Genomic DNA, 27250 nt, shown 5'->3' on the forward strand with positions numbered 1-27250 from the left:
TCTTGGTACATATTTGGGGGAAAATAGTTCAACAGAATCATGGTTTTTTCCCTCTCCAAGTGTGCTTTGTTGTTAATTATGGCCTAAATGTTTTGGATTCACAGCTTATGGATCTGTACTACAAAGTGCATCCCATCTCTTCCATCGTTCCTATCTTTAGGGTAAATATGCTTCATGAAATAAGAAAGCCATATGGCTGGCAAATTCGTCCCCAGTTGTACAACATTAAACCAACATAATGTACTCTTTACTTATGCATCTTACCAGAAAAATTAATAGCATTTATTTGTTTATCAAAGCATTTAATAAAACTGTTGAGACGTGGCTTTTAGCAGAAATGTGTAACAAAACATTTACTTAACAGTTTTCACTTACAACAACACATGAAGACTTGAACAGATTAATTTTGTGGCAAGTCTGTCTAGTTGAAGAATATCTTCAGAAGAATATCTAGCTGAATACACTTCATTTCTGTACCAGAATCTCTGACTTGAGGGCGCTACGCTAAACCTTTTCCCCGATTCCATCTTTTCTTCCCTCAAAATCAATGGAGACTAGGAAAATACGTCAACTCAGCTGTCAAGCTTCTTAAGAACTCTGAAATGACCTTGTCAAACATTAAAAAAAAATAAAATAAAATAAATAGAAGAAACCAACAAAAACTCCCCACCCAATCCTTTGATTCATATTTTAAAAACCATGACTAACCTGCCCCTTCCAGTCTCCTGCTTTCTGTCTTCAGCAGCACTGACAGAATTGAGTTCAATATTAATGACTACCAATCTTTTTCAGGCTATCCACTCGTCTTTCTTCTGCAGCTCAAATACCTTGTTAGCTTGGCTTGGTCAGTAAGACACTGGTACTGGTTTCTCCTAGTTTCAAGATGAATACAAATCTGAGCAAGTAGCAATGCTAAAAATAAATTCTGATTACTCAGGTACTGTCTATATGCAGCTAAAGCACAGAAGTTGAATTCCCTTGAGAAGGCATGTTATGCAAAAGGACCTTGTGCAACTCTCTAGGGCTTGTTTCAGCAAAAGCCACGTATGCTTTCTTCCAAAAACAAGGTTTTTTTTTTCCTTGAGACATAGATGCAGACATCTCTTTGCATTACAAACAGAGAGAAGACAGCTAGACTGCAGTGTATTGCTTTCAAATGCATAATTAAGTACCTCAATCTGCTGAATAAAGAAAGCTTTTAATTTTAGAAAGGAATATCACATTGGTTGGTCCCAGCTCGCTGTTCTTTAAAAGATGCAAATGAACTACAAGCCTAGAAGTAGAACTGCTGACTTTCAAGACTTCTGTCTATAGCTCATTTTTAAAGCTGTCTGCCTTTAAGAGATCACTTCTAGCAGGTAACTAACCACCAACAGCCTTCACAGTGATTCCACTGTTTGGTTTCCACATGATTTTAAAACATGAATTTAGAATCTAGAAATATATTTTCAATGTGAAAATACTGCAGACCTGTTCCAAAGAGTGGTGTTGATGCAAGTTAGCTTTAGCCAAGTGAGGTGACACTCATAGCCTGTACAGCCCAGGAGAGAAGCAGCAGGCTGTTTTCCTTCACTCACCAGAGGAGTTTTTTCTCTCTCCAGTCATTTTAAGAACCACCTTTTTGTTGTGACCTGAAATTCTGCCTTTTGAATATCCCTCAAGAACCATCGTGTGCAGAACACGGACCTGCTGCTGAGCACAGAGCTAGAATTCTGTACCATGAGATCTGCACACAATCTTGGGATAAAAGAAATAAAGGAACCCCAAAGAATACACACACAAAAACAGGCTTTCAATCTCACAGAAGAGCTTAGATGGCATTAACACCCAACGCAAAAAATAACATCAGAGCAGGGAGGATGGAGAAGAAAAGACTAAATACAGGAAATTTTCTCAGTACTTCCTATTTAAATGGTGCGCTGTCTACATAAACACACTATATCCACATGTACATATAGTGTTGCATAATCAATGAATGTACAGATGCTATAGTTACAAAATACACCAGAGAGTTTGGCTAGTTTGGTTACTGTACCAAAACAGAATAGATAGAATGCTTACCTGTACCCTGGGCTCGCTATGAAACTCCAGAAGGGGATCTCCAGAAGAGATCCTTTCCCAGTGGTAGCCAGCTCTTAAATGGGTCTAGGACAGGTGCAGCCAGGCTTCACCCCTTCCAGCAGCACAGATGAATTGCCTTCACCTGTGCTCTGTGTCTCACTCACTGCTCGCCTCAGGTGAATAATCAGAGGTTCAGGCTGTGATTCAGCAGCTCCCATACAAGTGTATGGTTCCTTATGTTGGTACGTATGTTGAGGATTGGATTAGTCTTCTCAGCACCTGGATCCACCTCAGATCTAGAGAGATTTCTAGAATCCCTAGAAAGGTATGCCTGGCTATTTTAACATTCTTGCCAGGGTGAATGTTACCAGGGCCAAGAGAAGCAGTGGCCTCTGTGTCAAAAAGAATGATCTCTGGACAAATAAAATCTGTTCGTAAGATTTAAATGAGACAAAAGCAAAGCAGGAATATCAGTGCAAGGCAAAGTATCGTGCTCAGACAGCACTGCCTTGACTGCTCTCTGTTTTCTGAAGACAGGCTATCCATAGTCTGGAGAGATTTTACACTGAAAGAGTAATGATCCTTTTCTTCGTAAAGAGACAGGAATCTTTATCAGATGTACAACTGTTTGTATCGCTTCAAGGTATTCGTCTGTGATTTCAGACTCTAAAATGATTTGTGTTTTTGCCCAGAGTCAGAAATCTCAGTAACACAATGTACAAGACAGTTTTAGAGCACGTCAGTTCAAAATCTCTTTGCAATGTTTTGCCAGGATTTACCTTTTTGTTTTTTACCTCTTGGGAATACAGAAGGTCATAAGAACTCTGAAAGTGGTGGGAGCATAAGTTCCATTCAAAGTCAATAGGATTTGTAATCCTAAATCCCTCTAATGCCTTTGAAAATCTCTCTGTGGATATATACCTTGACAAAAACATCATCTTCCCCTTTCCTTTGAAACTGAAGTTCCATTTCCGTAAAGACAGAGTATCAGTGCTCTTCAGCTCTAATGTGTGTATGTCCCCAGTCATATTCTTGGGAGCTATATGGACATAATACATTGCATGGAATATAGAAATACATGTGAAGTTAATTTTTCAAAAGTAACTGTGTGCCCTCAGAGACTCCAATGGATATTTCCTTCCTAAGCATTTCAGCAATTTTACAGATTCAAGTCTGGTTGACAAAGCTGCTCCCTTTTATGTCTAGTTTGTGAAATAAATGACTGCTGATGCTCAAATTGAAAGCAGATAAAGAAAGCATTACGGTTTCATCTGCTCCAGTGGTCCACCATTCATTTAGTTACTCTTTCATTCATTTGTTCTGTTTCTTCCTTTGTTATTCATCTCAGTGTGGTATGATTTACAAGTAAAATTTCATACTTCTTAATTTCCAGAGGTGTAAATATTGCTTTAATGCTTGTGGTTCTGTTTTGCTATTTGATTTGCAATTTCCTCCCATTCTGCGTGGGGCTTAAGGTGCTTTTTCTCATTTTTTTCTTTTTTTCTTTCTTTTTTCTATAGCCTTTCTTTTTAATTTTTATTTTTAAACAAAAAACTACTTTCTTGCTCAATAATTTGCCAAAGCAATTTGCTTTCAGGAATATCTGTCTTGAAAATAAAAGCACATCAACCATACATAGGAATAAATTTGAAGATATATATGGAAGCCTTGTGCTCCATTTCAATGTCACCCAACTTTGAAACCAGTATCCAAGAGAAAGAGAACTACGTAAGGGATCTACATCACTGAAATTCATTTGCATTGTAGTTGCTGTATATATTATCACTGCTTTTGAAATGGCTTCAGGATAACATCTGGTAAAAATAAAAAAAAATAGCAAAACAACACTATAAATTCCACAGCCCTAAAGATGGATAAAGTTGTAGGCTAACAGTATAATGTTTTGAAGAAAATTCTAGGACACTGGAGTTATTAGAGGCACAATGTTCAATATTGCATGAAGGCTAGCTAAAGAAATGCAGGATCCTAAAAATGTCTTAAGGACTGGGAAAAAGCCTACCATCCACCTGTGTTGTTACAGTAATGTCCTCATGTCATAAGTGTTCTCAGGTACTCAACCACATTATGGAAACTTCACTGAACATCACAAGCAGGAAGAACGAGCAACTGTCAAAAGGCAGAGAAGTGAATGACTCTGCACTTCATACAGCATGCTGTCATCTTCCATAAATCAAATAGGTGTTAATTGGTTTTACCAGACCAAAAGAAACTGTTCAAATGTTAACATTTGTCCTGGAAAAGCAAACAAAAAATAACCACAAATCACCTCACCAAAAAGCTCTATGAAGTACTGAAATGCACAACTCACAAAGTTTCCTATTCAACTCTCTGAAGGGGCTCCAGTACAGAACTATAACCAGTGTTACAGAAATGTGACATTCATAACAAATAGCCAAGTTAAAACAACACTGATTAAAAGAACAAAATCATTGCATGCTATTAGCTTGCACTACTTCTGTATCCAGCTACAAGAGGATGAACTGCTGGATTTCTTTGTGCATAGTTTGTTTTGCTGTTGTCTGTTGATTTTTTACGTGGATGTGAACCATGCAATACAATCCACCATGTCCAGCAGCATCAGGGCTACTAGCATTTCAATCATGTCAATCTACAATATGTAGAATGAATGTCTTTTACCACACTGAACAGCTTGTTGCTAGCAGAGAACAGTTAGCAAGAAGTTACCTGAAATATCATTTAAACTGCAAGTTAAAGTAGTTCTTCCTGGCACAGCTGTTGTTTCAATGCTACCCCGGACACAGCAATTAGAATATTTTTTATTTCTTTTGTTGACTAGTCTGGAAATTGCTGAAGCACTGCTATAACTTACCAACTCACCATGACAAAGAGAGTGCTAAATGTCATTGGCAGATTCTGAACCATTCTCTTCTCTTTTGAAAATCAGCTCTATTCACACATTACAACAGGCTTAAAAGAAGTGTCCTCTTGAGTGTTAGGAAATGCAGTAATTACATTTATGACATTTGCTTAACAAGTTTTTAACATGAAAGAATAGTTACGTGAGGATACCTGTTTCATATTGCATTTTTGACAGAGATTCATGGTTACAGAGAACCTAAGTACATAAATATCATCTGTATCATAAATATCATATGTATCATCACTGAAAATAAGCTGGAATGGATGTGAATTTAAAAAAATAGCTAAAAAATAGAGATGAGTCAAACCCTAATATATAAAACACCTCAAGCTGTGACTAAATTGGGAGTGAGATGTAAGGATGAATATAGCTCTTCACAAATGCATGGGAGAGAAGGAACAAGAAAAACAAGAAAGTATATGGGGATATAAAAAAATGACAGAAGACAACCACAAAATACTGACTTTACCTTGATCAAAAGGCTTGTTTGGATTCCAGTTTCTGACATAATCATCCTAAATGGAGAGAAAAAAAAAAAAAAGAAAAAAAAAAAGGAAAATCAGGAAATACATAAATAAGTTTTTCAGTGCAATTTTACATAACCAAATTACAAACGAATCAGCTCAGCTCATCTTTTGGTTATAATATACTCAGCCCCAATCAGATGAAACTATTAATAGGTTATGCTCTAAAGTGTAGTAAATGCAAGCTAGAAATTAAAGGATAAAAACTCCTTTGCATTCAGTACATCAAATCTTCCAACTATTTTTCAAAATATGGCCTTAATTACATGCTTCCTGACAACTCTGTTATTTCGTATCAGCCAGCGACTTTTGATAATAAAGTTAATGTGACGTGATGCATGCCAAGACAGTGTTGTAAAAGACCAGCACAGAAGATTCTGAAATGCACATATTCATTTGGACAGACATAAATCTCACCACTGTGAATGTTCAGATATACAGCAGTGATATCAGGAGCACTACACTTTAATTACAATAACATCCAGGAACATTTGCAGTGAATGCTTTTGTAAATTTTATCTCTTAGGACTCCTTAAATCACATGTAAAGATATGATTGCACAGTGAGTCTTAGGGTTCTGTTTTATATAATTCAGACTGTACTGTGAAACCAAGAAGGTAGGAACTCTGGGGCTATCGGTCAAATGGTTATTGTTGCAAACGAGGGCTTTTCTTCCAATCTTTCTACAGGCCCTTCTGTGTGCCTGATTAATTTGCACTCTATGTACTGAGCAAATATTTACTGAAAGGAGTTTCACTCACTTCAGAGTGCCACCAACCACATCTCTGAAGAACTGGGACTCAAGCCCAACTGCAATATCCATTTTACTCATAGTATTCAGCATATTCTGTATATCTCACTTGTGTCCTCTGTAAGAGGAAGGGATAACAACAGAATAACGTATCTGAAGTGAGGAAGCATGGAACATTTCTATAACGCCGTTATATTTTTCTGCATATTAATCTTTATTTCCTTTTTAATACTTCCAATGTTCTACAGTCATTTCTTGAGGGCTGCCACTGAAGAGATGTCTTTACCAATTAGAATGACATTTTGATTTCTTTTTCCTGCCAAGAGGGTAACTGAAAACCCATCAATGTGAGTAAGATACCTAAATTATTTCTTCCATAGAGCTTTGCTTACCATTTATCTCCAGTTAACTGAACTTCACATGCTCCCTTGCTAAGCTATCAACCCAGCTTGGAACAATTTGGAGATTAGAAGTCACTTTGCCTTGCTTTCTGGGTTCACAACAGCCCACAGAGCTGCTGCAAGCAGAGCAGGATGCTCTTCCTGAATGCTGTGCCTTCTGGCAGTGCATTCCCTGGTGAGGGCTGTGGCTGGGAAGCAGAAACACAGCTGGAGAACTGCAGACTGCTGTCCTGCACCTCTGGGGGCAGGAAATGGGAAATGCCCTCTGTAATGAGGGGACTGGCTGCAACTCAGGATGATTATCACAAGGATACGTATTTCCTTTCTCAAAGTATATTTATGCACAACGTCTATGTTGACTTCATGGACTGGGTCGATATTGCACAGTAACAATAAAGATTATTTTTCATAGCTCATTGTGATACAATGCTTTGTAATTGGTTACGATGCACTGCTACATTCACTGAGCCTTAATAACTTTTCTGAATCAGGTTATGTTTTTGTTAGACTTTTGAGCAGAACATTTTTTTTTTTTTTCAGGAAACACATTTATTTATTAATTCCCTGTTTACAATTTCTCTTCTAGGTGTTGCTTTGCTGCTTGGTTTTCAGCATCAGAAACTGTTGAATAATTCAAATCCCAAGAAAGATTCCTTTTACTGTTGGCATATGGAGCCAGTTTTGAAATAAGCTTTGGAAAGGAAGTTTATCTCACTTTCAGCTTCAAAGAAGTATTTTATAGAAAAAGCACCTTGCTCAAAAAAAAAAAAAAAAAAAAAAAAAAACACCAAAAAACCACCAAAAAACCAACCTACAAAGCACCTATCTCTGCTGTGACCCCATTCCTTCTCCTTTTCTCCTTTTGCACTTTGTTTTAAAAATTAAAGCTGTATTTATTTTGGAATATGCCTGTAACTACGGGATTTTAATGTTGGGATACACATGAGAAAAGATATGGGGGAAAAAAATCCACAAAACTGAAGAGAATTGAGAAAATCTTTGAAATTTTACACATACAGAAGTCACTAGTATTTATAGGAGTAAATAATAACGATTCATACATTAAAGCAATTTGGCCAACTGCGCTTTAAAACAATTTGTGCCAGCAAGAAATCAGAAAATATGGCACTAGAGCTTCAGCATTGATACCAGTGAGAAAAGCAGCTGAATGTTTACAGCACTGTAAAGGTAAAATTCACCCTGAAGATATGGTTGAGCAGAAAATCTCCACCTCATTTAAACATCACCTAAAGTTCTGACTTCAAACACAGACGGGGCTTTCTGCTGGGACACTGCTGGATTTTCCACCTTTAATAGAAAGGACTTTTGTTTGCAGGAGAGACTGCTACATCCTCAAATGGACACCATCATTTCACTGTACTTTGCTTCAACAGAAGAAAAATGCCATGGTACAGCAATATATGGTACTCTAAATATGTATGCTGTTAAATATAAGAAAAAATAAATGCAAGCAACCTGATTAAAGAGTTTAACATTGCTATTAAATAAAAAGCCATAATGCAAAATGTGACTACACAGATCTGTTTTGGAACTTTCTACTCGGAGAGGTATCAATGTGCTTAAAACACCTTACGTCTGCTGTAACATACAAAACTATTTTCTTGGTTTAATATAAACATGTTAATAAACCCTTATTAACATATTAATAAGTAACATGTATTAATAAGGTTCTGTTCAGAGCTATTAATAGTTGGCAATAGGAGTTTAAAGTGTAATATGCATTGTGATATTTTTAAAATACTGATATTTACAAGTTAAAAGTGGAAACCTACCTCAACTTCCTGAAAACGCAAGCATTACAAATGAGAGAAGAAAGAAAGAAAGAAAGAAATTAAACAATAGAAAGATATGACATTCACTAATTTTATCCTGAACACCCTGTAAAGTGTGAAATCCCTTGTTTCAGATGACCTCAGCCTTCACATGAAATCCTTTTCTTTCTTCTCTACCCTTCCCACCTTGGCTGTCACGGTTCAGTCTGCAGCTGCTGTGCTATTAGCCAAATGCTGCTCTATTAGCATGTTTGTCTCCTACAAAACACCAAGAAAGGCACTTTTGGCTGACAAAAGCACCAGCAGGTGTATTCCCTCATATTCATCTGTTACATACCTGCTATAGGAGAGATTTTTTTTTCCCCTATAGCTGACTTTAAAGGCTATTCGATGGAATGGGAAGGCAAAAGTAGGCACGGATCCATTTCAGTACAAGTAACAGCAACTGACAAGTATTTCTGATGAACAAATATTCCAAAATCTCTCTCTCCTTGCACAGAATTCACACTTTGAGGGTTTTGCTTATGGTTCAGTGACTGCATATGACTAAATAAATCCTTTAATTAGCTGAAGGGACTCTGCACACCTAAATTCATGCATGAGAAGAGACGAATTGATATTGCAAACCCAGTCCGGATCTGACTGCCTTGGCTCAGCCCAGCTTTATAGAAATGTGATATATTAGCATGGCCTCTGTAGACACCTGAAAATAAACGTGAACCACAAACTCCAGAATTTTCTCGTCCCTCTCACAGACACAGATAAACTGAAGGGCGCAGTGAAGGAGCTTTGCTGCAAGTCCTGTGTCCCTGACGGCCCCAGTTTCACATCAGAGATAAATACTCAGCATAGCATCACCTTTTGTCAAACTAGGCCCAACCATCAATTCGTGAGCAAATGTTGAGTTCTATTTCACTCCCACTGCGTGCAGGATGAGGCCTTTGGCCTTTCTGCCACTTTGTAAGAAGTTTACTGGTCCACTGGCTGCCTAGGACAGACACTGACCTGAGGCAGCAATGCAGATAACCCGAGCTGATACACAGACAATAACTCATTAGTTGCTGGTCGGCTTTAGGCATTCCCTGATCTGATTCCCATCACAAGACATGGGACAGGAGCTGTTTTTTCAGTTCTGAATCTATTAATCAATTAGCACTGCAGAGCCCTATTTCAGGAGTTGACTCTCAGAAAAATTAACAAAGAAATAAGTTATAATCATAGGAAATGAAAAATTTCTAAGAAAACAAATACAGATTGATAGATTCAGATCTGGTTCTTTATTACATTATCCCTACTTTGATTTGCACAATCATAAGATGAGATAAAACATGTTTTCCAGTCATTTAAAACCATTTTACTGTAGTTTGTGCAATAAATTGTTGTTTCCTAACAAGACAAAAATATTCTTTTATTATTCAGTACTTAGCTGTCAAATCCATCCAAATTCAACTGATATGCCATCAAAAAAAGTAAATCAAGATAATCATCATACGTTAAACTAAGCATGCAGAGGATGTATTAAAAAGCACTACTTTAATGCTCATAAAGTCTTCCGTGCTGTCAGGCCTCATTGCTTTACACAACATCCCAAAGATACCATCAGAGATTTATACACACTTTTATGACGGTTTCATCCAAGGACACAGAATATATGGGTGAATTCAGCCTTGGGGTGCCAGTCACATTTTAAACGGGTTGAATTTAAGAGTTCTTTCTCCTTTATATTGAGATAATTATTTTCAGTCAGAAAATATATAATGACGTCAAGAAAGACCAAACATATCTGGCAAAATTAATGCATCCCATTGGTAAAAAGGAAAAAAAGGTGGTATGGAAATCATTTGCTTAAGTATTTCCAGTGTTATTCCCACCAAACCTTTTCCACTGTCACTTTTTGGTTTAGTTATTATCAAACACTTGATATTTTGGATGAGTTAATGAAGCACGGTTAATTTAACACAGAGGCACACTATACTTACTTTATTCACTTGTCTAAAAGAACCTCTTACAAGATGCTCTTGTTTATAAATAGAAGCCAACATTAGCTAAATGGGTGCATAAATATTTATATTTCACCACTTTAATTAAACTTATATTTACAAATCAAGTAGAAATGAAATGCCAGCTGAAAAACCTTCACAGCAAATCCCCCTCAGTTTGTATATTTCAGCGTGAGCTGGGTTCAGTTTGCTTGCCCAAGGCCTGGGAAGATCACCTTGACCTGAAGGAAACACAGCCAACGTGAAACCACCATCATGGATCCTGCCAGAGAAACCCGATGTACAAAAAACCATAACCCCAAGTTCTCACAGATAGCCCTGTGGAGGTAATCTTCATTTCCAGCTCCTCCCAACCAACAAGAGCTTACGTTTCTAAGCATCTCCAGAAGGGACATTTATTAACGTTGCTTCGCAGCCTGCTTAGTATTTTCCTCTTCCATTCTCCATCTATGATTAAACCTTTTACCCTCATAAAGACCAGCTGGGAAAAGTGGTAATTACCAGCTCATTCCTTTTTTAAAATTAGCTCCAGAAAGATGCAGCTGCATTTTCTGCCTTGTACCTTGCGGTACAGAAGATCATTCCAACACTGAGCAGAGTGAAAGCACCAGCTGCTGCTTGCTAAGTCAACCCAGCCTGTATCATAAACATCTCCCCAAGGCCTATTGTCTGTTTTAGGCAAATAGTTTGTGTCAGCTTATTACACGTTTAGTTATTTAAGAGGAAGATAAAGTATCTGACCCACCCAGTAAATCAGTGAATAAAGACTGCCCAACAGCATCTAGCACCCAGAGCCTGCATTAGTGTCAAGAGCTGACTCCTAAGCACAGCAGGACACCTCTGGCAGCCTGTGAGCTCTTCCTTTTGTGTCTCTCCTGGGAAAATGCACCCAATCAGGATGTTTTTTCTTAGTGAAATAGTAGTGGATATTTCATTTTGACTTGGTAAGGAATAGCCCTAAAAAGTTTACTGATAGATTTCCTAGGAAGGCCTGAAGTGTTGGGGTTTACACTGGTGAAAACAAAAGAAGTCTTCCCAGACTGTGCCTGGACAACTTAACACACGATGTGAAAGGACTGAGGAGGTCAGAACATTTCTAGAGTACTGTAGCTAAGTCATCAACAAAAATAAAATTACATGCTTTAGCAAGAAAGCAAGGGTGGTTTAAGGAGATCACATTGGGCTTAAGTATTATGCTAAATACATTAATATTTATTTATTAATAACAATATTAAATATATAAATACATATCCAAATAAATCCTTAGTATAGAAAAGATCCTTGACCAGATATTACACTCTTATATGTTTCATTCTCAACACATGTGATTTTTATTAAGCTACCAGTCGTGCAGAAATTGCTTCTGATTATTAGCATGACCCTAAAAGTTACAATTTTCTTTCTAAATCAATATGACTTTTTTTTTTTGTTTTTTTTTTTAATACTCTGTATCAGGAAACAAGATTTACCACTCCTGTTCTACTGCAGGATGTTGCCAGCAGCTTTCATAGGCCAAAATTTCAAAAATTAAAAAAAAAGTTGAAAATAATTTACAAACAAATTACCATTAAGTCAATGTCAGCATGAATAACTAATTTTTTAGAACTCAACCTTGTGGCCTTTTATCTAGAGATCTTCCAGCTGCTCATCTCTTTTTTCTTTCCTACCCTTTTTTTGTTTCTTTCTTTTAAAAGACAGATATAGTAAGAATTAAAAATATCTTTTTTTAAACAAAATCACTCTTGTTTATCCATAAGAGTGAAGCCAAAGGCTATGTCTGCAATGACAAGGGCAAACAGATGCTCATCTACTCTGCTTGTGCTTCAAGCAGGATGAATGAAGGCCAGCTGTGAGCCAGAAGCTCTATTGCTGCTTTAGCGCAGCACTGTGCCAGCACTCACAGCTGATGGATTTGGGTGGTTGGAACAATCACCCAACTGTCTGCTCCAGTTTGTGCTGAAATACCTAAAACTGAAAACATTGCCTTGGTTTGATTATTCTTTGCTGGTCCTTTAATAGTCTAACTTTAGAAATACATTATCACTTCTTGCCTGAACTCTTCCTCTCATTAACATGTGTTAAAAAGCCTCTTTTCCCTGTCTAAAGTTAAATAATTTTTAACAACCTTACTTTCATCAAGCTTCTCACACTTCTACACGTCCCGCAGACATTCCAGCTTATTCTCCAAGCCATTAAGAGAAAACCCAGGAGTCCTCACAGATCCCTTGCTCTGCCACAGATACAACTCCAAGATAAGACTGAGAAGTAGAACATTTATTTGCACTTTCTGTTCAAATTCACAATAGATATCCCCTACACGTAGTGCCTTAGCCACACAGAGCCATCTTAGAGGCATAGCAGAGTCCTGTTCAGCGCTTTCTCCAGCCCCAAGCTCCCTTTCCCTGACCTTAGTGAAGGGTCTCCAATCTGGCTATCTGCAGAAACAGCAAGGGGAGGGAGGAACTACGGCTGGAGGGAAGACAGGCTGACTTCTAACAGGGCCTGAGGATAAGAGGTCATGTAGTGATGATTTAGCATCTCAACTGAAACAATTTCCTCAGGCAATCAGATCTCCTGGCAATCTGTGGGGAAGCTCAATAGAAACTGACTACATAAATTAGTAAGGCTTTATTCCCTTCAACAATTGGTTCCACGTGCTGGAGAGCTTCCTTGGTTGCCCCTTGATGCCTGCTGCATGTGCATGCAAACCTCTATTTAACCATAACTCCATATCCACACCTGACAACAAACACATTTAACTCAGTTTCTGAGCACCCGTCAGGGCTCCCGCTGCTAGAGAGTAACCTACATTTAAAATCACTTACTCAGAAACAGGGATGTGTGGGAAGGACTGCGTAGGTGGCACACAGCAGGCAAGTGAAAAGAAGAGGCTAGCAGCAGAACTCTGGGACTAGGAGGAGTGATGTATCACAGGGTGCCAAGGCAGCAAGAGATTCAAAATGGGGCAGCTGGGTGCGAGCTCATCACCAGAGAGCTCCTAGCAAGAGAGCCAAGCCCAGCACAAAGCCAGAGGGCAGAAAAGCTGAGTGCTCTCATAGGAGGCCAGAGAACATATGTTGGTAAAATAAACTTGAGAGGTCCACCTGTTAAAACATTTCTTAGCTTGTATTATCTGCCTTGGAATTTATGTAATGCAGTTAGAAAACGAGTCTGCCATAGAACACATATCAATGAAGTCAGACTTGTCAGAAGACAGAGGGAACACAGTCAAGACCAATGAGGTTTTTACTCCTTTGAAAATACACACATCCTCTCTGCTATGAGCTCTGTGCAGGTCCTCGCAGTTTGACCTGTGAGGAACCACTTAAATTGTGCAGCTGCTTCAGCACAGAGAAAGGGAGTCATTAACTCCCACTTTCACAGACAGCAGCACCCAGCTCAGCAGGAAGCAAGGAGCAGAACCACAGGCTGCAGAAGTAATTCCTTTTCCTTCCAGGTGAAACTCCTTAAAGCAGCTTGATTTCTCATTCATGAACTACCACTGTGCGTGAATCAGAAATGGGGCAGACATGCTAAGTCACTGCATCTAGTGATCCTCGTATGGTTCCAACAAATACACACAAAAACTACAAATGCCCGCTGTGTGAGGTCAATATAGATCTTCATTCATTTATACAAGTCAAAATCCTGACCCCAGCATTATTTTCTCACCTCATTTGTTTGCTTTCCACTAACCAAAGCTATTGTGCTCTATGTTGAGCTGTTGCCTGTGAATGAGATTTAACAATGATCCCCCCGCCAATCCTCCACATAAAGATACTGCTAATAAATCATACCCTCAATGGGTGTAATATTTAAAACATCCATTTGGAAGGAAAGCTACTAAACTCTTTCTGCATCTGGATTTTCATTCAAAGACTCAAATTACATACTTAGAAAGCAATTGTTTTCAGGCAGCTTGCAAACCAAGCACATTAAGCTTGAAGGTTATAAAGCCATTGGCAATGTTACTTCACTTTCAGTATCTGTGCTGCTTTGAGAGTACATTTAGAGAAGCTGTTTGTGACAGATTCACTGGGCCTTTTTTAGCTGAACATTTGGGGTTAGTATCTGGATAATAATGTTCTCATAAAGACACCCTAACACTATCACTTCGTTCACAGTGGTATCCGCTGCTTTACAGTGATTAGCAATTTGCATAATGGTTAAATACATTTATTCCTTGTTTTATTTTACAAAGTCTTCGGAGATCTGTTGAACCATGTGATCTTATTTTTTTTATTTCAATGTCCTAAATATAGGAATAAACTCAGTATGTGATGAAATGATAATTCTTTTGAAATCAAAGTCAGGAAAGTTATGAATAAAATCGTAATAATATTCCACGCAGATGTACAAATCCCAGTGGCTAAAACATACAAGGAAACAACAGCAGTTGAACAAAATCTACTCATCTAACTTTGCTACTCAGTGGTACAATTTTCTGAGATGTAAAGAGATAGTTAAACTAGTTATTATGTCCTTACTCTTTCAAATTGCTTCTTTAAATGCGTAACTAATGACCATCAGGAGAATGCATGAATTATACTGAATTATGAGTAATGAACTGTCCCAGGAAGCACATATGCATTTGTTTTTATTTCATTTGTGGCCTCAAGCAAAATCTAGCTCCAAGTATTTTTGAAGCTCTTTACAAGAGGTGAAATCAAACAGTTCACACTGTTGTTGAAAAGGGAAACTTTGCAGCTCTGCTTTTGGTCAGTATTTAAATTTCTCCTATTTGGATCAGGAAAAAGCAATTACGGTCAACCAGTTACTGACTGTATGAGGATTTGTGGACATTTTCATATCAGGAATGCCATGAGCCATTACAAATTGCGTGCCTTCCATTCCAGTTCATGATTCAGTTTTGTTAACTGTCTCTGGGATTTTAGCCATTCTGCAACAACAGCAACAAAAAGACAAAACATCAAAAATCATTGTCCAATCTGACAACAAGCTTTCTTTTAAGTGGTCGTTCCAGCACTTTCCATGCAATGAAGTTTTCTGTAGGAGTTGGATCTGGTTGATTCAGAAGTCCCTACTGCCTCTGTTTGTGGTATTGCCTCTGAATGTGCTTGTGTTATCTCTACCCATTTCCTAAAATATCATAGGAGGTGCAAGAATGTAGCATTTTACTGCCCATAATTCATTAATTCATTACACCAATGAAGTGAGACATGTCATTCTGCAAACTGAGAAACTAATTTATTGACTCAGAGGAAAAGTAGCAATGACAAAATGTTACCTTTAGTAAAATGATTACTAATCATCGCCTACTTGAAGCTATAATATCTTGGTGAGAATGCTTTTGTTGGAATAGCGTTTGAAAAGCTGTAGCTCAAATAATCAATCAAAAAGAGTTGGAAAAGGGAAGACTAAGGAGTAAAATATTCTGGTTCTGGAAAAAGATTGCTAAATTGCGGCAAGGCTTTGGTATAATTTAGATGCTAAGACTGTTCATGCTCCATATGGATTGATCTTGTTGCATTTCAAAGATGACAGCACCTGATCGCCTGCCCAATCTATGCGTAAGTTTTTCTTCTCAAGAAGTCCACAGAACATTGCCCAAAGCCGAATTACAATACATCTGTAACATTTTAAGCCACAAAAGTTGGAGTTGCACTTGCAATGACATGGATGATCTAATACTTTAATTTGCACATTTCTGTTTGCTACTAAGAGTCCAAACCAATGAGTACACCATCATTACTAGATAAGGATTTTACTGCATTTGATTACTGTACACTATCCTGGTGTCTTTCAATAATTTAACTTCATGATGTGTTCTAACCTTTCACTTTGAGATAAGCCCACTAAATTCATACCAATACTACTTTCAACGCAAAACTCCAAGCATTATGACAGCTATACTCAATTTCTATTTCCATTTTACTTCACAATAATTACAAGCAAGAATGAACAGAAAGATTCAAATTGTGTGATATGACTGCAGAAACTTTGGCCATTTTGTTTATGCTTTCAGTGGCTTTCAATTCATCATTTAAGGTTTTCAATTGCTTGCATAAGAAATTTCACTCGGTGCAACCCCTGGAAGCAATATTCAGTATGAACACGTTCAAAAATTGGCACATTTAGAGCTGCTGAGAAAAAGACAAAGTAAATATATGAAATATATATTAAGTTTTCATAGCTCTAAGCATGATGATGAAGCAACTGTCAAGTGAAGATTTGGGAAAATTAAGAAAACTAAGCGAGTATTCATCTTTTAACCTACCATGCTTCTTGGACCAAGGAAGGACATCCTGTAGGGAGATATAATGCACTCTTGAACTTGCCAGAGCATGCACATCTGTGCTTTGGTGATAAAAGGTCAATACATATTGTGGCATGGCACAGAATGAACAATGACATGAGAAAGTAAGAGGTAGCAAAACAGTATTTTGCAGTCTCAGAAACCTTCTAACCAAGCAGCCATGGCTCAAGAGAATATGTAATTTCCAGATATCAAAAAAAGGTTTTTTGAACTGTTCTGCTGTAAGCAGAAGTATGTTCCCGATCTCTAGACATTACCGTTGCTCACTCTGAAAGGCATTAAGTCATGAAATGTGTCAAAAGCAAACCAAATAGGCATATTGATAAAGAACAGTACCTGAAAAAGCAGCATTTAGAAACATCTGAAGAGTACTGAAGATCTTAAGACTTCTTAAGTCACAGCAGAACATCTGAATTTCTATTAGCTGTAATTTTACACCTGAGGTCTAATACAACTACTTGTATAATTCTGCCAACTGAGAAAATAGTTCTGATGTGCTGTGCAACTAATCTACAAACCTTAGAGATTTGCAATCAGAGGAAATGTATATATTAAAGAACAGCCACAGAATTATTAACTAAATTTGCAGAGGAGTCAAGAAACATCCTCTAATTGGATGCCCCATGATCCAACAGACAGGTTCTATTAAAGTAAGTAAATCTCAACATTTACCTCATTTAAAATTTTATTTTTATTAAAAATAATTTTATTCTTCTGTTTTCTATTAAAAGACACTTTAAACTGACTTCTTTCCTGGTTCCATGCACTATACTATGGGAAGTTTTGAGGCAGATATTTCACAGCTAATCTAACCAGCTGTAGCTTCTGAAACTAAAAAATATCTGTTTCTTTCTCTCTTTAGTGCCTGAATTAATAAACACATGCATTAAGTTAGAGCATAAGCAAAAAGGTTCTTCACCAGAGGGTGGTTGGGCACTGAAACAGAATGCCCAGGGCAGCGGTCATGGCCCGAAGCTGCTGGAGTTCAAGGAGCATTTGGACAGTGACATAGGGTTTTAATTTTGGATGGCCCTGTGTGGAGCCAGGAGCTGGAATAATGGTACTTGTGGGTCCCTTCCAGCTCAGGGATTTCTGTGATTGTATGATTAAGTGCTCTTCATAAACAGTTTTTCACACTGCTAAACCAAAGCCTCAACTTTATTCATGTGTCACGAGAAGTAGCATGCTCTGAAAACCTCCAGGAAAGCTGTTTTCCTTGTAAAATATTAATGCAGATTTATTTAGTAAATACCATTATTCACTCATAGTAAGACCAGAGATTTTGAGTAACACTTCTACTTGTTTCGATATATGTAAAAATGTGATGCAAGACTTCATCCTAACATTTCAGAAATATTTGCTATTGGAGATTGATTGACATAGACTCGCTATTATCTTTACATAGCTCAAACACCATAATTTCTCAACTTGTTAGAAATCACAGTTAAATTTTCTGCTCCTGCTCAAGGCAGAATTCTCTGCTGTTGTGGCTGAGGAAGGAGATTTCCTTAATTGCAGTTGGGGCTGGGAAATCAGGAGGTTGGTTCTTCTGGTTGTGTAAGTCAGGATGAGTGGGACTCAAATGGTGTTGAAAAATCCTAATAGGCATCAACATCTTAAAAATTTGTCCACAAAAATATGATTTAAGACAGCTAATTAAAACATAGAATTTCCTGCACTGAAGCTAATTCTTAGCGGTTGTGCATTAAGGTCACTCCAATTGTTCACCCCATTATCTAAGAAAACAAGTTGAAGATTTGTTAAATGTGTTATAAGCTAACCATGAAATGTAAGCAGTAATCACGTGTTAACAGGGAAACACAACACTGAAATATTTACCATTGCTATGGAAAAAAACAATAACTCCAATAACTGGGGATTTGCCTGGCCCTAATTCAATTAAAGAAAGTCAGGAATGTGAATGCTCAGCTGCAGTAACGTTCATTTAGATTATTACCTCGCTTGGCATTGTGATTTCTAAAACTGTATCTTGGCAGATTCCAGGAACACTGTCAAGCTATTTGTCAGTTCAGTCAAAGATATTACGAGCTGCCAGAATATTTGAACGGAGGCAAACTCATTTTCACAGGAGTATTTTGAGAAGTGTTTGCAAGGGAAATTGCAACTTGAAATCAAGAGAGAAAAGTACAACCTAATGAAAATACTCCAGAGAATTTTAATACTAGCTTGAGGACAGATAAAATATGCTTTCAGTAAGACTTTCCTATGTGTCCTAGTTTGTCTAGTCTTCAGAAGGTACGGTTAGCCACACAGAGGCACTAACACTGCCACAGTTTTACACTGGGTGTTTGGAAGGAAACAGTCCTCTCTGCCAGTCTGGTTCTGCACACACTCGTTCTCATGTTAAAGCCTTGAAATCAGTTAGCAAAATAGAAACGATGTTACAATGTACTGTTTCCTAACAGTGAACTGAGAACATCCAAAGGCTGAAAAGCACAGCAGCATGCGACAGGGGAAGGATTACACCCTTCCTCAGCTGTGATTTGCACAAGCAGGTTTACAGATGTATGTTCTGGAAGGAAAGAACACATACTAATCCTCCTGCAGCACAGATTCAGACATCAACGTCAATAAGCAGCACGGTGCCTTAGGAGAGGATTTGCAGAATGAAATCATTTGTGCTGAGGATCCAACATCTGCTTTACACGTGAAGTCTGTGCTTTGCCTCAGACTAGCTCCAGTCTGATCCACTGAACTCATCTCTTGATCAAGTTTGTTTCTTCCTTTTGTTCAAAACAATCCCATTTTACACACACTGCAATGAGAACAACAATGCAGTAACTAGAGGCAGCTGGGAGACTTGTTTCCAAAGCATAATTTGATGCTAATAAAGACATGCCCTGCATGCTATTTTTAAGACCTTTGACAATCAAAATACATCCTGATTAAATACTGGATGGTTGAGTGCTCCAGATCGTATGAACTGGACTGTAGTTTGAGCAATATCACTAACTGAAGAGAAAATGATGCAAAGCACTGATGCTGTGTGAGTTTAATCCAGAAAGTGAAGTATAACAATAGCAAGAAGGCAAGCAAAGACCTCAAAAAACAGCTGTCAACAAACCCAGACTTTAAAAATCATTATTTTCCTTATAGCAGACCCACCTCAGAGATTACATCTGTGGTAATCACCTCTGAGAAGGACTGGTAGATCCTGAGATTTGCTGGGAACTATCATACATCTGTAACCATCTTTTCAAAAATCAAGATTCATTGATTGTGACAACAGCCAGGAAGAACTGGAAGAGAATGCTGAGTCTCATATCTGCTCAGAAGGATGAACAAATAGACACATTGCACCAACATCCCTGCACAATGCAGCACTGCTTTATTTAGCTGTTACATCCACTGCACTCCTCTTTTCCCTGTCTCTACAAATAGTTGAAAAATAAAGCCTTTCATTTTTGGAAAACAACAACAACAACCAGTATGTCAGTATACACAGGTATATCACATAACTGTTCTTACCATTCCCTGTGATCCTCTGTCACTACAAGGTGTGACCCCACAGAGGACTCCCCTGGCCTACCACATCTGTGCAGTTATTTCTAATTGCAGCCTTTTCCCTCTATTCAAAATTGCCTCTTGGTTCACAGCTTATTGCATGTAGTTCTGCACTGTTAATGTAAAATTCCTGTCTCAGAAAATCATCAAAATCTCCAAATAAAGTCCCTGCCAAAGGCAAAAAGTCATTATCCATAAGTTTTCATAATTCTGGTTTTTAAGACCTTCAGCATCTTCTGAGAGCTTCTTTGAATTTACCGTTCTCCTCCTGAAGGTTTGTACTGCCATTAAAGAGAACTGCACAATTACCTGTATACCTCTTATTTCTTCCTGAAAGGTTCAGTGGTTCTACATTTTACAAACACTGTAAAAGATTTCTCTCTGATTGCTGACAACTCCAGCAGCAGAATGAGTGTTTATGGCAGACTGTTAGCGGTTGCTTTTGTTCTGTGCCTGTTACTTCAACTTCAGTATGCAGAACCCTCAAGGATTTCTCATTACCTATGCTTGGCTTTGTGGTTTTGTATTCAGTCAAACTGAAATATCCTCTGTTCTCACTAGCTAAATTTCTTTGCATTTCATACTGGCTTTCACCCACAATAATTTGTTTCTTCTTTCTTTCTTTCTTTCTTTCTTTCTTTTTTTTTAAGTAGAATTAGTATTTTCAGCATCATTTTCAGGATATGCACCCAATTTTCTTACCTCCTCTAATTATGACCGTAGCCTTGCTTTTCCACTTGCTGCAGCTGGCATTTCCAAACTGTTCTATGACTTACTCTCTTCTACTCTGGCATTTTTTCAACTTATTTTAGGAAAAATTCTGCTTTCTATTTGACTTCTGGCTGCTTTCTAGATACTGTGATTTTTCACTGTCTGTTCTGATGCATTTGATGGATTCTCAGTAGCGTTGCTGTCTCCTGTATGTCCTTGATATCTTTAATTACCCATTGTTCTTTGTTTACTTTGTACACACTAGGACACATTGTATTTTTGGTTATAATTACACAAATCTCAACTATCAGAACTAAAACGAGCAGATTTTGTATGGATGTGAAAGTGATGGAAATGAGAGAAGTAGACAGACTGAAGAATTAATTCCTAATATATTTTTACACGTGTAACAGAAATTATGCTTGAAAATATACATCACTCCCTCCTAAGCTAAAGCATGAAAGATTCCTTTCTGACTATATTGGTCATCTGCAGCAACAGTACTGCAAAAACATTGCTTTGTGATTTGCTGATGCTGTAGAGAAAATCATCAAACAGTGTTATGTCTGTTATGTCAATAAAGGAAAAGTTTCAAGGAATTTCCTGAAAAAGCTATTTATTATCTTGATGACAGTCAGACAGTCATCTTTTTTTGATCCTCCTGACAATTTCAAATTCTTCACACGTTTTTTTGACATTCTGATGAGTATTGATCATTTACAGCTATCAGAACCGTCAGCTAGGCGACGGATTGTCTTCTACTTTTCAAACCTAGAAAATCTTAGACTGATCATAAAACAAATCCAAACCAAACTGTTTATCTGCTTGAGGACTTCGTCATCCAGTAGTTTCGTGGAAACAGAACTTGTATTAAATTAAGAAGGTGTGGTGGTCACTACAGTGTGAGGAGGCAGAGAGCAGGCTGGTCGGTATCAGGGTCAAGAGTGGGGCAGGAATAGATCTGTATAGGACTGAGAGTAAAATACTACAGATAAAATTACGTGGGAAGGCAAAAAGTGTTGAGGGCTCAAGGTTGTTGAAATGTCAAATGTGTCAAGATGCTTCAAGGCAGAAGGCAGAGAGCAGGTGAGATGTAAAGATATGCACGCATAGCTCATGGCTGATGTCAGGACAGGACTCCCAGACAAGCAGGATTGGGCTCTGCTGGCCTTAGCAGCAAGCTAAGCAGAGAGACTGATGAAAATAGTGAAGGAGAAAGTTCTCCAATCCTCTACTCAAAATTTCTGGCCATATATTTTTATGGGCTGATTACTGTGCTGTGAGCAAGCCCATAAACTGTTGACAATTTGACACTTATTTGCCCATAGATGGAACAGTAAACTTTGAAGAAAGGTGACTTTGTTGAAGTAGAAATTGATAATTTTGCCCAAGAGGCAGCAGCTTGCCTTTGCCCATTATCTGTCTCATCTATGCGTTCTGTGCTTTGCTCTCTGCTGGCCTGCTCTGTTCTACTGAGCAGACCAAATTCCTCTTTCCTGGGAGAACAAAGTTTCTTTGCTTCAGGCTGTCACTTTCTCTGACTCTCTCCCAATTATTTAAAAACATCTCTTCCTTTTGCAGTGCTTGGAATGGGAAACAGTCACTCAGGAGAAGCTTATTCCTACAAAAATAACCCATTCAAGTTTCAGCAGCTAAGATGGTTGAATTAAAATGCTGGTAAACCATAACACACAGCACTCCTTGGATCCCAGAGAGGTCCCTTCCTTTTCGATACATCAAAGGTCAAAATTTGCTTGGGTCTTTGGAGCAGAGCTGCCACCTCCGAGCAGTGAGCTACTGCATGTATCTGTTCAGCTCAGAAGACTGATAGCTAAAATATTGTTTTTATTAACACCATATATATTCACCTGGCTGTCACAGTGTTTCCTTTGCTCTTCTGGAACGCATAGCAAAAAGCCTGAGATGGAAGTGGGAAGGAGCAAGGCTGGATATACGTGCAACAAGAATATGCTTCCAAAGCAAGAATCAGTCTATGCCATCTGTCTTATATATCAACATTATTCATTTATAAGTTCATCAGTTAGAATGCACAGTTTTACTTCATTTTCCTTTTTAAATGTGAGCTACGCTTTTGTATGCTAACCAAGCTCTTAACGTTTTTCCAGTGGCTAAGAAAAACACTGTTGTAAACAACCAATGCACCCACCATAGCAGATTGGCATGATGATCAGTTCTGCACTTCAAAGTGGTTTGAAAATGAAGAAAACAGTGATGTAAGGCAAGTATGATTACATTAGGTAAAATCTGCAGGTTCCAATAGGAAATTTCTGCCCTAACTATTTTTTGTCTTTAAAATACAACCTGAAAGCAGCAGAATACATTGCTTCCCTATAAAAACCTCTGAGGCTTTTTATATGCATGTATCCTCAGGAGTCGGTTACTCAGGTAATAAGGCTCTGCCTGCCTGAGTTTCAAACAGCCTTCCTGCTCCAGCAGCCCAGTGCTCTCCTGCCCAGCACTGCGCTCCACCGGGATGGCTCTGATTAGCTGTGCCCTGCTGCTGCAGTAAAATGCTGCGGAATGGCTGATGGATACGTACGGGGTGGGAATGAAGGCTGCTTCTGCAGCCATCCATAAAGTCAACTCATTTGAATTGCTAGCTGTCTCCTACCTGAGAGCAGCACCAAAGGAAGAAAAAAAAAAAAAAAATGGGGAAAAAAAAAGGAAAAAAGTGTTTTTAGAGATAAGCTTGGCTTTATGATCTGGCACGACAAGGCAAATGACTGGATCCTAACACAAACCTGGATATTGCATCCAATACCAAAGTGTACAATTCACAATGTGCGTGCACACAGAAGCACACATACACAAAATGACAGCATCAGGTTTTCTTTCCTCCGGAGCATACATTCTTCATCAGAAAACTCAGATACAATTTTCTGATGCCGGCTATCCTACCATGAGCATGAAAAGAGAATTTGCTTAAAGTAAATATACCAGAACAGGCAACACTGAATATATTGCACTGCAGAGTTCAAACAGAAGCTAATGGCTCCTGTAGAACAGATTTGCTGAAATTCTGACAGCCTGGTAAGGTGACCAAACCTTGGCTGTGTGCAAGTTGAGATTGCTTCTACCAACTGAAAATGAGACACTGAAACGTCTGAGTCCACCACAAAGTGATGCAAAAACATTTCTCAGTGACATCTTTAGGATAAAGAAAAAGAAATCTATGTTTAAATCTGAATCTCCCAAGTGTTACACTCAGTTTTTATTATTATTTTTTAATTCCATATCAAATACAGAGCAATTCTTTTAATAATTTCAATAACATGCATTCTAACAAAACAAAGCTTCATGGAGTTCTGAGAACCTAGTCCACAATCACAAGAAATAAAAACAAGTCAGATAGCACTGACCTCATTTCAAATCAAGTCACAGCTGTGTTCATCCATTGTGATCACTGAACATAACTGTTGAATGACAAGCAGTGAAGAATTAAGAGTGGTTTTAATCAGATCCAGCCTACCCTAAGTTTAAAGAATGGAGACAATTTAATAAAGGCAAACTCAAAACCAGACACAACTTGAACCACATGAAAATGTCTTGAAAGCTGAAATATGATCTTAGGAAACAAAGCAGCTGCATGAGCCAAAATATAAAGCTATAGGGTTAAAGTGAAACAACTTACTACTCATGCAGTGTAAAAAAAAGTAATTATCACAGTAGTCACAGAGACTGATAAATTAGGTTTTTTAGAGAAGTGTCTCTTCTTGAACTGACTTAAAGAACCTCCACTCCTTGGAGGATCCCCAATCGCTTGCAATATAAAGAAACAAATACATAATGATTTCAGAAAAGATGAAGAACTCAGCTCCACTTGTCAAAGGTGTATGCAGGAAATCAGACTGAAGTATTATAACCGGCTCCCATGATTGTGGAGTCTGTGAGTACTGAAAAAGCTGGAACGTTTTTCATGAACAAAAATGGAAAAATTGACCTTTTAAAATCATTTTTAAACTGACTAGCTGCCTCATTATGCAGTAGCACTAAGGTCTGTAACTTTATCTTAAAGTTTACCTTATTATTGAAAGACTGTTATGTCACTGACGTCTTGCATATTTAAAAGAGAGCGGTAACAGTTTCCCAGCAAGCAGAGCTTGGCTGAAAGATGACCGTGTAATTTCAGGATTTTCAGTCCCATACTCAGAAACTGTGTACGTACTGTAGCCTGAACTTAATTAATTAATGAAGAATATCTCATTTTGGTAGAAAAATATTTGAGAGGAAGTAGCAGTCTTCTCTCAGAATCTTACCACTGAGTCCACACACATTTACACTGAGTTCAATGTTAGCTGATTCATCTGGCAGAAACTCTGACATATACAGTGTATTTTGGAATGGACAGAACAATCAATATTGATGTTGGCAGCTTCTCTTGAGCACAGCCATCAATATAGCACAGAAGCTGTGGAGACTTGCTAGTTTGCTATAGCCTGGCTGCTAACTGGGCGAAAGTGAGCTGTCTGCAAACAGGTTTTCCAAATGGGTTCTGCATTCCCTCTGCAATGGCTTTCAAGCTGAGTCTTCTTCTGTTTCCCTTTCTTTTTTTCTTACATTTCACACACATACTTATATTTTCTTGTCCCTGGTTCAAGGTGGGGGTGAGGAGAAGGGGATCATTGCTAACAGAGGCTATGATACTCATTAGCTTATGTATCATGTAACCAATTCCAACTAACCTGCACAACCAAAGGCTGCCCAGATACCCTAATGTATCTTGGCTTGTGAAGCAAAATTAGAGCAGACATAGTGGACACAGAAATTTTGAGAAAAGATCAGCTGCTTCCTATAACTCATTTTAGTTTATGAAGTGAACATAAGTCTTACCAATGTACAACAGCAAAACCAATGCAGCTATTCTTACCAGAGTACCTTTGCCTTGCAGGCTTTGTGAGCTCAAGGAGTGCCCTGAGTCAACTAAAGTTCATTCCCACTCAACTTAACAGTACACTGTCTTCCCCTGTAGACAACCATGTTGTAGAAGAACAAAACACAACAGAAACCAAAGTTTCTGTTTTCTGTAGAAGCACTGTCAGACAAACACAGCAAAATTCCAATTTTCCAGAATAGGATACATCCCATTGTATGAAATACATTAATTCAGAAGCAAAAAGCAAGTTTTGCTTCAAAGCACACACTGCCCTAGTGACTCCTTGTGACAAATGCTATCACAGTACACCCAAGGCAGCAGGAAAGGGAAATCATGAATTGAAGTGTAGGAAAAACACAAAACATCATCACAATCATCCTTATTTAATTCTTGAAATTTTCTCTTAATATATAACATTGGGGTTCCATGCACCCGGCGAAACAGATGATGGGACAGGTTCACCAGTTACACTCATGCTGCCTCTCAAAATGTAGAATTTGATTATTTTTTCCTGGATAATATTTAGATCAAATACGAACTGCAGAGGTTTAGCCTTGCCATTATGTAATTTGTCACCCTCTACTTCCTTTACACAGAATAAAGATGAATGCCTTCTTGACTTCCTGCTTTGTACCATTCAGATGGACAAAACATGGGTAAACGTATTGAACGCTGGAGCTGTTGTGTCTTGGTGAGGATGTGTGGATCATTTTCCCTGCTTCTTCTGATCTGCAATAGAAACCTATCACATATTAATCCTTATTGAGCTCAATCCCAGTGTGAGGTGGGAGCTCAGAGTAATTTACTGTGCCTGCATTAGATTTTTCTTTCATCAGCCTTTTATACAGCTCACTGGAAAAAACTAATACCTATAAACTTAACAGAAATGTATTTCTGCTGAGGTTATGTTACTCAAATGTAGAAATGAATAATTAAATCTCTCTTGAATAAATATTCATTGTATAATAAATCCTAAGCACGTCCACGCCATAAATTGAACTAATTAAATTAAAGATGTTTCTTCCCTAATATAAAACAGATACACAAGCACTGAGACAGCACAGTGGAGTTCATAACACAAATGCCTATGCAGATTAGCTAAAACAGATGAACAGATTTATGGATATTAACAGTAGTGAAATAGAATAACCAGGGGCTGTAACTTTTAGAGCAAATCCTTCATTTTATTTATTATGCACTGTACTGAGAGCTCTGGGTGGAACAGCTGTGACTCCATATTACAATGAGAGCATTTAATTCCTTCAGAGTTGGTGGTACTTCTAAAATACTAGGAACAGGTTTACAGACATTGCAAGAGGTCAGGTTTGAAAACATTATAGGACAACATTGCAGTGAGGGAACGGCAGCCTTATGTGCTTCCTTACTGGCAAGAGCGCTCCATGTTTTCTAG

The 27250-nt window shown here is 38.0% G+C and overlaps 1 protein-coding gene across 1 annotated transcript in view; it reads right to left on the reverse strand.

Annotated features, from left to right (window-relative positions):
* SPOCK1 (SPARC (osteonectin), cwcv and kazal like domains proteoglycan 1) overlaps window positions 1-27250 on the reverse strand; it is a 255975-nt gene that overhangs the window by 165381 nt on the left and 63344 nt on the right. The window contains 1 exon segment of the mRNA XM_052689620.1: window positions 5433-5478. Within this exon segment, the coding sequence (XP_052545580.1) occupies window positions 5433-5478 (46 nt within the window).

The sequence above is a fragment of the Tympanuchus pallidicinctus genome, unplaced genomic scaffold, assembly GCF_026119805.1.
Source record: "Tympanuchus pallidicinctus isolate F22 unplaced genomic scaffold, pur_lepc_1.0 scaffold25, whole genome shotgun sequence".
NCBI classification, from domain to species: domain Eukaryota; kingdom Metazoa; phylum Chordata; class Aves; order Galliformes; family Phasianidae; genus Tympanuchus; species Tympanuchus pallidicinctus.